Source organism: Erinaceus europaeus, chromosome 16, assembly GCF_950295315.1.
Source record: "Erinaceus europaeus chromosome 16, mEriEur2.1, whole genome shotgun sequence".
Classification (NCBI taxonomy): Eukaryota; Metazoa; Chordata; class Mammalia; order Eulipotyphla; family Erinaceidae; genus Erinaceus; species Erinaceus europaeus.
The window spans coordinates 76,486,907-76,500,603 of record NC_080177.1 but is presented as its reverse complement, the minus strand read 5'-3'; the positions used below and the strand labels follow the sequence as shown (position 1 = coordinate 76,500,603).

The window sequence follows — 13,697 nt, the reverse complement described above, 5'->3', positions numbered from 1 at the left end:
ACACTCTCAGAGGGGTGATAGGGGATGATGACCAGAGGGCTCTGAACCCCAACTCCATCAGGACCCGAAATATCTGTAGCCAGAAATCTTGTTTTTATACCACCACTGAAAAGGAGCACATCTGTAAAACACCAGAGAAAGTCAGGCACTGTTTCTCTTATAGAAAAAAGAGGAAAAAAGGAAGGATGCTGGAAGTAATAATCAGTTTAGGCATCACATAGAAAGGAAGCGACGGCAGGACTGTAGAAAAAATGGGCAAAAACAAACAAACAAACAAACAAAAAACCCAGAGGAGGGAGTTAGTAGCACAGCGGATTAAGCGCAAGGACCAGCGTAAGGGTCCCGGTTCGAGCCCTCGGCTCCCCACCTGCAGGGGAGTCGCTTCACAGGCGGTGAAGCAGGTCTGCAGGTGTCTGTCTTTCTGTCCCCCTCTGTCTTCCCCTCCTCTCTCCATTTCTCTCTGTCCTATTCAGTAACGACGACAACAAGAATAACTACAACAATAAAACAACAAGGGCAACAAAGGGAATAAATAAATAAATAAATATTAAAAAAAACAACAACCCAGAGGAATGTGGACACAGAACCCTGGTGGTGGGAACAGTGTGGAATTGTATCTTACAATTCTGTAAATCAATATTAAATCAGTAATGAAAAGTAAAAAATAAGCAGTACATATTAATAAATATTATTCAGACTTATTTCACTTTTAAAAGAGAAAAAAACCTAAATTTGCAGCCATTTACTCAAGAGTATTGAAGTTATTTTTATATTATGTACATTTTGATAGGGCAGAGAGAAATTGAGGGCAGGGGGGAGGCACAGAGAAAGAGAGACACCTGAAGAAGACCAACCTGCTTCACCGCCTGTGAAGCGACTCCCCAGTAGGTGGGGAGCCAGGGGCTCGAACCAGGATCCTTAAGCGGGTCCGTGCGCTTAACGCACTGCGCTGCTGCCCGACTCCCTGAAACCAGGTTCTTATACATAGCAGTGTGTTGTGCTCAGTCGAACCACCCGGAACCTTGAAATTATTATTCTTAAAAATTGCACAGGGCAGGATGTACTGCAGCAAAGTAAAAGACTTGGGAGTGAGAAGAGTCAGGGGACACTTATGTTCCCATATAAAAACAGTCACACTTAAAACTGCAAACTCCTGCCACCTCCACCTCACAGTAAAATGAAAAAAAAAAATTGGGCTAAATTCAGTGATGGATAATTTTTTAAAAATAAATATTTATTTTATTTATTTATTCCCTTTTGTTGCCCTTGTTGTTTTATTGTTGTAGTTATTATTGTTGTTGTCGTTATTGGATAGGACAGAGAGAAATGGAGAGAGGAGGGGAAGACAGAGAGGAGGAGAGAAAGATAGACACCTGCAGACCTGCTTCACCGCCTGTGAAGCGACTTGAACCGGGATCCTTATGCCGGTCCTTGTGCTTTGCGCCACCTGCGCTTAACCTGCTACGCTACAGTCCGACTCCCGATGGATAATTTTTAAAAAGTTTTTATTTATAAAATGGAAATATCAACAAGACTATAGGATAAGAGGAGTACATTTCCACACATGCCTATCCCCAGAGCTCCATATCCAATCCCCTCCTTTGATAGCTTCCCTGTTATTTTTTAAAATTATTTATTTTCCCTTTTGTTGCCCTTGTTTTGATAGCTTCTCTATTCTTTATCCCTCTGGGAGTATGGACCCAGGGTCATTATGGGGTACAGAAGGTGGAAGGTCTGGTTTCTGTAATTGCTTCCCCGCTGAATATGGGCGTTGACAGGTCGATCCATACGCCCAGTCTGACTCTCTCTTTCCCTAGTGGGGCAGGGCTCTGGGGAAGCTGGGCTCCAAGACACATGATGCCCTGCCCAGGGAAGTCAGGTTGGCATCATGGAATCTGGTGGCTGGTGGCTGAAAAAGAGTTAAGATATAAAGCAGAACAAAATTTTTTTGAGACTACTTTCTTTTCTTCCTTAAAGATTTTATTCATTTATGAATGAGAGAAGAGAGAAAGAACCAGACACTCTGATATATGTGCTGCTGGGGCTTGAACTCAGGACCTCATGCTTGAGAGTCCAATGCTTTAACCATTGCAGCACCTCCCAGACCATGGAACTAATTCTTTGGAAAAATAGAAAACAAGACACTTTTTTAGATAGCCTGGAATTAAAAAAAAATAATAATAATTTCTTGCAAAGCACAAGGACTGGCGTAAGGATTCCGGTTCCAGCCCCTAGCTCCCTGCCTGCAGGGGAGTCGCTTCACAAGTGGTGAAGCAGGTCTGCAGGTGTCTGTCTTTCTCTCCCCCTCTCTGTCTTCCCCTCCTCTCTCCATTTCTCTCTGTCCTGTCCAACAACAATGACGATGTCAGTAACTACAACAACAATGAAAAACAACAAGGGCAATAAAAGGGGAAAAAATAATAAAAAAATTTCTTTCTTTATCTTCACACTAGACCATAGCGCAGTGGCGCAAGTCAGGATACCAAGACATGCCCGAGTATGAGAACTTCCGCCACCTCCTGCAGGCCCCAGTGGATGACGCGCAGGAGATCCTTCACTCCAGATTCCCGATGCCAAGATACATTGACACTGAGCACGGGGGCAGCCAGGTCAGTACGAGTCACTTACGTGTTTGTATGTGCGCGTGTGTGTTGGTAGATTTTCAGCGCCTTCTGACCTTAGTTGGAATAGACTACTTCCTCAGGCAAATTAAAAAGGAAGGAGACTAGGCAGGTGGCGCAAAGCGCAGGGACCGGCGGGAGGATCCCGGTTCGAGCCCTCGGCTCCCCACCTGCAGGGGAGTCGCTTCACAGATGGTGAAGCAGGTCTGCAGCTGTCTGTCTTTCTCTCCCCCTCTCTGTCTTCCCCTCCTTTCTCCATTTCTCTCTGTCCTATCCAACAACAAATGATATCAACAACAACAGTAATAACCACAACAAGGCTACAACAACAAGGGCAACAAAAAGGGGGAGAAATAGCCTCCAGGAGCGGTGGATTCGTGATGCAGGCACTGAGCCCCAGCAATGGCCCTGGAGGCAAAAAAAAAAAAAAAAAAAAAGGAAGGAGACGAGTGGAAGAGAATATCCAGGGGAAAACATGAAAGCAGAGCAACAGAATAAAGCAACAAGGGGCCAGGTGGTGGCACAACTGGTTGAGTGCACATGTTACAGTGTGCAAGGACGTAGGTTCAAGCCCTTGGTCCCCACTTGCAGGAGGGAAGCTTTGCCAATGGTGAAGCAGGGCTGCAGGTGTCTCTCTGTCTCTCTCCTTTTTGGTCTCCCCCTCCCCTCTCCATTTCAGATTGTCTCTATCCAACAAATAAGTAAAGATAATAAATAAAAAATAAAAAAGGAAAGCAGTAAGATGATTGACTGCCAGAAATTGGCAGCTTCTGTCCAGCTCTGAAGACAAAACCAGAGTGGCAGTGTGGTGCTGTGCCAGCTCTTGTGGAGCAAGAAACAGCAGCAGCTTGGGAAATAACACAGCGCACTGTGCTTGAAACTGTTACTTACTGGTAAAATCTGCACGTCTTCAGTAACATGCTTTTTTTCTGTTTTTCTCATTTTCTTATTCCAGCTTCCTAGAAAATGCCATACATAGGAAAACGTTATGAAATTATAAAGAACTTGGTGGTGTTTAGAATTAGATTATATAAGATCTATGAATTCATACCTACTCCTTGAACGCCTTTCAGAAGACTAGGTTACTTAGGACCCTTTTCGTGTGTGTGTGTGTGTGTGTGTGTGTGTGTGTGTGTGTGTGTGTGTGTGTGTATTGGATTTTAGGTGGCATAATGTGAGGCTGAGGGCTGGCACACCCAGTGGAGAGCACATGTCACCATGTGCTAAGGACCCAGGGTTCAAGCCCCTGTTCCCTACCTGCAGGGAGGAAGGTTCACAAGTGATGCGGCTGGGCTGCTGATGTGTTTCTGTCTTTTTGTCCCTTCCTCCCTATCAAGAGAAAATAGCACACTGTATGTTTAGATGCTGCTGACAGAATCTGTTTTGATAGGTAATGTTACCTGTTCTTTATTTTAAAGGCTCGCTTCCTGCTTTCCAAAGTCAACCCTTCACAGACTCATAATAATATGTATGCCTGGGGACAGGTAAGTATAAACAACAGATCTTGGGAATTAGTTTTCATGCATTTATAGTTTGTTATTTTAGAAAAAGCTGTGTGTTTTTTCCCCCTATATATTTCTATTGGAAAAAAATAAAAATAGAGAAGAAAATAGAACTGATTCTTGGTAGCACTATAGAAAGTAAAATGATGAGGCTGGCAGGCTGCAGTGCAATTGGTAGAGCAGACTTGTTACCCTGTGTGAGAGCCCAGGTTCAAGCCCCAGGTCCCTACCGGCATAAGGAAAGCTTCATGAGTGAGAGGCAGTGTTGCTGGTACCTCTCTTTCTTCATCTCTCACCTCCTTCCCTCTTGCTTTCTCTCTGTCATTATCCAATGCATAAAGCAAATGACTGTAACCTCTTTCCTTTGGAAATTTACTTTATCCTCAAGACAAAAAGTTGTAAAGTAACTGTAAGGTAGGAAGTAATGATTTAAGCTTAATGCTAGCCCCTGAACTACAGGAAGAGGAGAGGTCAGGAATGATAGTTGAGCAGAAGAGACTGGAGAGCTGGAGACGTTAATATATTTTAATCTTGTAGAAGTTCAAGTTGGTACAGTTTATCAAAACTTAGTGTCTAATACACAGGACTCTGTTGTTGTCTTACATTACAGAGTGATCATCCTCCCCTCCCCTCTCAATTTATGGCTGTTTCTATCCAATAACTAAATAAAGATAATACAAAAAAAAATTAAAAAGTGGGGGGAGGTGGTGGCGCAGGTTGTTGAGTGCACGTTAGGAGTGATCATTTTTCCCTTTGAAAAGCTTACAGTCTGCTCTTAAAGAGACAAGGTAGCACCTAGTGGGCCAGGCGGTGATGCACCTGGTTAACTGCATGCATTACCATGCACAAAGATCTAGGTTTAAGCCCTTGGCCCCACCTGCAGTGAGGAAAGCTTCACAAATAGTGAAGCAGTGTTACAGGTGTCTCTCATTCTCTCTCCCTCTCTACTCCCCTTCCCTCTCAATTTCTTTCTCTTATCAAAATAGTGGTCCGGGAGATGCCACAGTGGATAAAGCATTGGATTCTCAGCCATGAGATCCTGAGTTCGATCCCCGGCAGCACATGTACCGGAGTGATGTCTGGTTCTCTCTTTCTGTCTCTCTGCCTGTCTTTTTCATGAATAAATAAATTCTTAAAAAAATAAAGTTAAAAAATAATAAAACAAGCCATTATCTATAAAAAATATAAAAGAAAAAATACCCACCTAACTGGTTAAAATAAAAGGTAGAACAGGATATGTACTTTTAGGGAGGTCATAAGTTACAGGATTGAAAGAGGAAGAGAGGAGGAAGTAACCCAGAGGTAGCAGGGAAGGATGTGTGTCTCAGAAAGAGCTCAGGCAAAGGGGCGCTGACTTCTAGAAAGGTCGTTTTCACCAGCAAGTGAATCTGCACAAGGGAGGGTTTTCTTGGTAGAGGATGTAGCACTTGTGAGGAAAAACAAAGTATACCCTGACTTGAGATATCATCCCACTTCGTCCCACTTGTCAGGGAACAAAAACACCAAGGGTAATAAATACTAAGACGCGAGAGGTTGAGCACAGAGTGTACCATGAAGTACCGTCACGTTTCAGTCTGCTCACTCTGTCTCATCACTTAGAGGAATTCAGGCTTAGGGAAGAGAACTGCTGTTGGGGCCAGGTGGTGGTGCACCTGGTTGAGTGCTCGCACCACCATGCTCAAGGACCCAGCCTCAGGTCCTGGTCCCTCATACAGGGTGGGACGCTTCAGTGTAGGGAAGCAGTGACGCAGGTCGGTTGGTCTCTCCCTCCCTCCCTCCCTGTCTCCCTCCCTCCCTCCCTCCCTCCCTCCCTCCCTCCCTCCCTCCCTTCCTTCCTTCCTTCCTTCCTTCCTTCCTTCCTTCCTTCATCTCTCCCCTATTTCTTCACTTTCCCTCTCAAATTCTCTCTGTTCTATCAAATCAAAAAATAAGTAAAAGTGGAACTTAAATTAATTTTCATCATTATTTCTTAGAAAAAAGAGCATTGCAAGAGAGGCTAAGAATCATGGCAGGACTTCAGAGTGCGCATTAAAGTAGTGTTTGTCCTGGGTCACGTATCAGATACCACGAGGGGCCAGGTGATAACAAATTAGTGGAAAGGGCTACATGTGTGGAAACCTGATACTCTTGACGGTAAGAAGCAATTCCTGGAGAGGGCACAGTGACGGGCTAAGACCCGTGGGGAGAATGCACAACTAACTGCCTTTGGCATGGTACAGGTGACAAGGTCTTAGGAGCCTACATCCTGCAGACCAAATAAAAATCTCTTTGTGACCTAATGTCTGCATTATTATTACCATTATGGCTCAGAAGGTATGTCCATTTCTGTTTGTTGATATTGAAGGGCTCTCCAGCCATTTCTGTTTATTGAAGGGCTCTCCAAACTGTCGGCCACTGGGGCTGCACCCGTTAGATTCAACAGCCTGTCAGGTCTCCTTCCCTCCACATCACTGCCAACATGTGTCATCTCTTGTTTTGTTGATCACGAGTAGACAGAGAGGGCCAGCAAATCTAGATTGACTGCAGTTTAGAGGGTCACGTTGATAATCACACATTTTAATGACGGTGATGGAATCACACACCTCTGTTCTCGTTTTGTTAGAATTCAGGTAGCCAGTGATCAGTGATAGCCGTTGATAGCCATGATAACATGGAGAGGGCACTGCCCTAGCACTTCCGAGAGGGTGCCGGCGGTCTGCTGGGATAGTGGTGTAGGCTGACTGATAGAAAACTTGGAGCTTTCTGCCTTACCCTGGACACATTCTAGGGAAAGAAAGGATACATTTGAAAAATTGACACTAGTCAGTGGCAGCTTTCTGATAAGGTCAAATTGGTATTATTATCTGTAATTTCAGATAAGGTTTCTGCAGTGTATATATTTGAAGTTTTACACATTTTGTCTTGACTAGTAAAAATAGATCTGGGATCAGTCACTGTGACTTCATAACTTTGAACCTCATTAGATGATGAATTTGTGACGTGTGCACTCAACCAGGTGCAATTAAAATTCTTAAAAACTTATGTGATAGGGCAAAGAGAAATTGAAAGGGGAAGAGGAGGTAGAAATGGAGAGAGACGGGGAGTCGGACGAGGGAGATGGAAAATGTATAAAATGAAACAAAAAGATCAGGTATAGTTACAACAAAAACTAGAGAGAGCTATCAGGTACTCTTAATTTGTTGCACTATTAAAAATAATTATTTCTTGAAAGAAAACAGGAGCACCGCTCACTTCTCACAGATTTGGTGCTGGGAACTGAGCCCGTGACCTCAGTCTTGCAACTCCTGTGCTCACCTGCTGAACTATCTCCTTGACTATATCATATGTTTGGAAAAAAAAAGAGAGAAAGGGGGCGGGCGATGGCACACCGGGTTAAGCTCACACAGCACAAAGTGCAAGGACTAGAGCAGGGATACCGGTTCAAGCCTCCGGCTCCCCACCTGCAGGAGGGTCGCTTCCTAAGCAGTGAAGCAGGTCTGCAGGTGACTGTCTTTCTCTCCTTCTCTCTGTCTTCCCTTCCTCTCTCCATTTCTCTCTGTCCTATCCAACAACAATATCAATGGCAACACTAACAATAATGACAACAACAAGGACAACAAAATGGGGAAAATGGCCTCCAGGAGCACTAGATTCCTAGTGCAGGCATCGAGCCCCAGCAATAACTCTGGAGGCAAATAAATAAATAAATATATATATATATAAAGAATATTATTCTCGGCCTGAGAGTGAGATCATCCCATATTCATCCATCTCAGGCCAAAGTTGAAAAACAAGATCAGAAAAGAAAACACAAGTAGAACCTGAAATGGAGTTGACGTATCGCACCAAAGTAAAAGACTCTGGGGTGGGTGGGTGGGGAGAACACAGGTCCAAGAAGGATTCAGAGGACCTAGTGGGGGTTGTATTGTTCTATGGAAAACTGGGGAATGTTATGCATGTACAAACTAGTGTACTTACTGTCGAATGTAAAACATAGAAATGGGAAAAAAAGAAGAAGATCCTTCTCGCACGCGCAGTGCTGGTACTCAGACTCAGACTCAGGCTTTTCATTCCTACCTCGCCGTCTTCTGGGCTGCCTGACTCCAGACCTTTCACCCTGGTGCTCTTGCCTCCTTTTCAGTTTCTTAGGAATTAACACATGAAAAACAACAAGATAGTTTTTTTTTCCTTTTTTTTTCTTCAGATAGGGAGAAAGGGAAAGACAGTTCAGCACTGCTGCTCCCTCCAGTGCAGTGTCTTCGCGCTGAGCTATCTGGCTGACCCAGAATGCAGCCCCCCCCCGGAAGTGAGGTATTCAGTGAGGTTCCTGCAGCCTGCGAAGGCAGACTAGATACTAAGCATCTAAACATTCTCATCTCATACTTGCCACTGATTTACTGGCCTCCTCTAAAAAGAAGTTTATTTCCAGTTTTAGCTGTTTTATATTTACTGACATATAAGAACTTGGGGCTGGGGCTGGGGCTGGGGAAACAGCACAGTGGTTCTGCACAAACCTTTCCTGCCTGAGGCTCTTGAGGTCCCAGGCTCAATTCCCAGCACCACCATAAGCCAGAGCTGAGCAACACTCTGGTGTTGTTCTTTGCATCTTTAGCTTATATCTCTCTCATTATTATAAAGTAAATAAAATACAAAAAAAAAAAAAGAAAGTTTGAGTCTGAGTTGAAAGTTTAAAAATGCAGATACAAAATCTTTTAGAACAACTTTCTTTGGTAGAATAAAGTTTCATTATTAAGGACAGGATTACCAAGATCATTCTGTAAACACAGATTTTTATTAAAAATAGAGATTAGAAAATTTCCCTCACTCTTGTTAATTACTTAGAATCAACGACAATAAGTTGAAAACTTAACAACATAGTTTATTAAAAATCATTATTACAAATCTGCTTCCTCCCAGTTGGAAACTGTTGAAATATATGCAACTGCAAAGTCACTGAATATAATAAGACAGCAGTGATCTTGCCTTGGGAGTCTAACTCCAGAGCAGTGATGAAAGCACCATTACACTCAGACGAGTGAACACTTCCCTGTTTTAAAAATTAAGTTGGGGGAGTCGGGCGGTATCGCAGTGGGTTAAGCACACGCACATGGTGCAAAACACAAGGACTGGCGCCAGGATCCCGGTTTGAGCCCCCGGCTCCCCACCTGCAGGGGCGTCACTTCACAGGCGGTGAAGCAGGTCTGTAGGTGTCTGTCTTTCTCTCCCCCTCTGTCTTCCCCTCCTCTCTCCATTTCTCTCTGTCCTATCCAACAGTGATGACATCTATAATAACTACAACAATAAAACAAGGGCAACAAAAGGGAATAAATACATATTTAAAAAATTAAGTTGGGAACAAATTTAAAAATAAAAGATTAAGTTGGGTATGGAGATATTCTTTTTTTTTAAAGTTTTTTTAAAATTTATATTTATTATTTATTTATTCCCTTTTGTTGCCCTTGTTGTTTTATTGTTGTAGTTATTATTGATGTCGTTGTTGTTGGATAGGACAGAGAGAAATGGAGAGAGGAGGTGAAGACAGAGAGGGGGAGAGAAAGACAGACAGCTGCAGACCTGCTTCACCGCCTGTGAAGGGACCTGTCTGCAGGTGGGGAGCCGGGGACTCGAACTGGGATCCTGACGCCGGTCCTTGAGCTTAGCGCCACCTGTGCTTAACCCGCTGCGCTACAGCCCGACTCCCGGGTATGGAGATATTCTAATGCCAATTGGTCAGTGATAATAGGCACCTCATGCTGACCACAGGGACTCCACAGTGCGGACCCCACAGACTAAGGGACCTGCGTCCCAGCAAGTTTGTTCCACTTTAGATGCCAGGTTTTTTTTTTGTTTTTTTTTAGTTTCTTTTTTAAAAAAACTTTTCTTTTAATTTTCCCTTTTTGTTGCCCTTGTTTTTTATTGTTGTTGTAGTTATTATTTATGTTGTTGTTAGACAGGACAGAGAGAAATGGAGAGAGGAGGGGAAGACAGAGGGGGAGAGAAAGACAGACACCTGCAGACCTGCTGCACCGCCTGTGAAGCGACTCCCCTGCAGGTGGGGAGCCAGGGGCTCGAACTGGGATCCTTGAGCCAGTCCTTGCACTTTGCACCACTTGCACTTAACCCGCTGCGCTACCGCCCGACTCCCAAGATGCCAGTTTTAAGTGGGATTACAGGATACCTGCACTTCTTACCAACAAGCCCATGGGGTTGGGGATTGGAGTTGGGGGCAAAGCTAAAACATTAGCAGAGAACTCAGGAAAGCACAGTATTGACAATTTTATTTTTATTATCAAGGTCATAAATTAAGACCAGTTAAATGAAGAGATAGGAAGTGCAAGGCCCGGCGTAAGGAACCGGGTTCGAGCCCCCGGTTCCCCACCAACAGGGGAGTCGCTTCATAGGCGGTGAAGTAGGTCTGCAGGTGTCTGTCTTTCTGTCCCCCTCTCTGTCTTCCCCTCCTCTCTCCATTTCTCTCTGTCCTGTCCAACAACAACAACATCAATAACAACAACAATAATAACTACAACAACAATAAAAAAAACAAGGGCAACAAAAGGGAAAATATTATATATATGAAGGAGCAGGGTCTGGGAGGGCTCCAGGTACAGGGTTTCTGGCAGTTTCCTTGTGGAATCAGTCTGTGTCCCCCTCCTGACACCGGGATATATTTATTAGGCAGGAAGCTTTGTTTATTGTTAGTTTTGGCATCCAGATTTCTTTTTCTTCATTGTAAAATTACAGTGTATGCCCCACACCACACCCACCACCGAAGCTTTGTGTCCACATCCTCCCACTTCCCAAGATTACCACCAAAGTTCTCACAAGTCTTATAAATAGTTTGCTTGCTTCAATTTTTTTTTTTTTTTAATGTTTCGGTGTAACAGTTTCTTTTCCCCTTTCTCTGTCTCCTTCCCTTCTTTTTTTCAAGAGCCCTGCTCAGCTCTGGCTTATGGTGGTGTCCAGGGGATTGAACCTGGGACTTTTGAAGCCTCAGCCATGGAAGTCTTTTTGCATAAACATTATACTGTTTCCTCTGCCTCTTTCTTCCCCCCCCCCCGCCCTTTCTTCCTCCTCCCCCTTTTCCTCCTCCCTCCCTTCCCTTCACTTTGTAGTAGGATGGTTTTTAAAAAAGAATTATTTATTTTAAATTTGTATTAGTGATTTAATGGTGGTGTGTTGGGATAGTTTCTTTTTATCAGGTTGACACACTACCTGCTGCACTAAGTCCACTGGGCCAGTTTCTTTTGCTTGAACCCCTGGCTCTGTGACTGAGCTTCAGCTTCAGCTTTCAGAATGTCTTAAAGCTCGTTCTTCTAGTCACATGGTTGGTCTTTCTGGTGTCTGGCCCCCATCTGGAGTCACTGATCTCACAGCCACAACTCAGCGGTGATCTTAGTGCCACAGAAATAGCAAAGACAGCACTGCTAGGAAATCCAGTGATAAAAGTCTGCATTTCAGTGGTCTGGGAGGTGGTGCAGTGATAGGACTTTGGACTCTCAAAATGAGGTCCCGAGTTCAATCCCCGGCAGCACATGTGCCAGAGTGATGTCTGGTTCTTTCTCTCTCCTCCTATCTTTCTCATAAATAAATAAAATCTTAAAAAAAAAAAGTCTCCATTTCAGGAATCAGGGTTAAAATGGAGTCAAGTTTTTGTTTTGTTTTAATAATCTAGCAGGAACATGGCCATTTTGCTGCTTAAATGGCTTCCTCCCCTATTTCAGGTGTTTGCTTACACATTGCTTGTACATCTCAAGGTATCGCCTTAAGTTTCAGCAGTCATGATGACTATCTTTCTTTCCCCCTAGGAGTCTGGAGCCCCTATCCTCACTGATGACGTTAGTTTACAAGTGTTTATGGATCACTTGAAGAAACTTGCAGTGTCCAGCGCTGCTTAAAGTGCTAAACTTCAATATCAAGGACTTTCACGAAGATGAAATAATGTTTCACTTTCATTTTTTTCCCCTTTTCAGTTTATTTGTGAAAACCAACAGAGATATAACTCTTTGGACTTTTTTTTTTTTGTTATTGTTATTACTATGGTTTGAGATAACATATAGGAAAAAGTTCACTTTTATAGATTAAACTGGAATCTAAGAGCAATAAGAACAAATCTTTTTTTTTTTTTTGCTTGCCACAGTATTATAACTTGTTTTAGAAATCTGAGGTCTTTATAACTTTATTATGTTAAGGAGTGACAATAGTCTGCCTTGCACTACAGAGACATATCTCATTGTATATTACAGACAAATTCAAAGTGGCACTGCCTTGTCCTTGTTGACTTTCTGAAAACTCCTTTCTTAATTTTATTCAGAAAGTGAACTCATCTACAGTAATGATAGATGTGAACATTTTTTTGCCTACTCACTGAATATTTTTCTGTGATTTTCAACATTTATGCATCTACTTTTTCTGTACTTAATCTGTTTAGGTAGATTTATTTTATGATGATTTGTTTAGGGATTATTTTACTTTATATACAGTAATTTTCATAAAGATAATGCTTTTGGTTATTAGGAAAAATAGTTTAAAGATAAAAAAGACTTTTGGGAACAATCCTACAACTGATAATAAATGTGAAATTCTCACAAAGTACCCAACTTAATGTGATTAAATGTGATACTTTTTTTTAAAAGTGAGATGGAAAGCAAACCATTTACTTCAGAGTGTATTTTAGAAAAGTCTTGCAGTCAAATGACAGTTAAATTTTCAGCTCATGGTTTTATTATTTCCCCTTGTTTTTCTGAGGTTAACTTTACATTCTAGCCTTCAGTATTTTAGCTCTACTTTGGGAGTTTTAAATTTTGTGTGATTTTATTAAGTTGTGGTTCTTATTAAAACAGTATTATATACAATTTTGTTGAATCACATCATGTGGTGATGATGCAGTTTTATTTTGATTTATTTGTTAGTATTATCCACTTCTATAAGTTTACTTGTGGCATATGTTTACATTGCTAGGACCGGATGTGTGGCAATGAAATTTGCATCAAGTACTGCAAATCAAAGGTGGTGCTGTGTATTGACACTTGCTTATTGGAAGGACAGTTTTAATGGTTGCACTTGCATGAACACAATCATATGACGGTAAAATAGAAAATCTAAAAAATTATTCTGTTCAATTAGATTCTATAAATTGCTGTTTTATTTGAATCAAACTGTATGCTAGGCCTACATACTAATAAAATATACTTTTTTCTCTGCTTGCTTGCTTATTTTGAAACCTAGTGTAGCCTTCTGAACCCTCATGCAGAATTTAGGACATTGGAAGTCTGATTAGTGAACTGAGAAGTTATTCATTAAAAACAAAACGGGAGTCGAGCGGTAGCGCAGCGGGTTAAGCGCACATGGTGCAAAGCACAAGGGCTGGCATAAGGATCCCGGTTCGAGCCCCCGGCTCCCCACCTGCAAGTGGTGAAGCAGGTCTGCAGGTGTCTTAGCTTTCTCTCCTGTCTTCCTCTCCTCTCTCCATTTCTCTCCGTCCTGTCCAGCAAGAACAACAGCTATGACAACAATAACAACAACAAGCACAACAACAAAATGGGAAAGATGGCCTCCAGGAGCAGTGGATTCCCGAGCCCCAGCAATAACCCTGGAG

At 42.6% G+C, this 13,697-nt stretch overlaps 1 protein-coding gene across 1 annotated transcript in view; it reads left to right on the top strand.

The window, feature by feature from the left end:
* The window catches only part of SEC23A (SEC23 homolog A, COPII coat complex component), a 56,161-nt gene extending 42,859 nt beyond the window's left edge, over positions 1-13,302 (top strand). Inside the window, exons 18-20 of the mRNA XM_060175458.1 lie at positions 2,454-2,609; positions 4,040-4,105; positions 11,908-13,302. Of these exons, the coding sequence (XP_060031441.1) occupies positions 2,454-2,609; positions 4,040-4,105; positions 11,908-11,997 (312 nt within the window). The 3' untranslated portion in view covers positions 11,998-13,302. The remainder of the gene's footprint in view (positions 1-2,453; positions 2,610-4,039; positions 4,106-11,907) is intronic.
* The last annotated feature ends 395 nt before the right edge of the window (positions 13,303-13,697 follow it).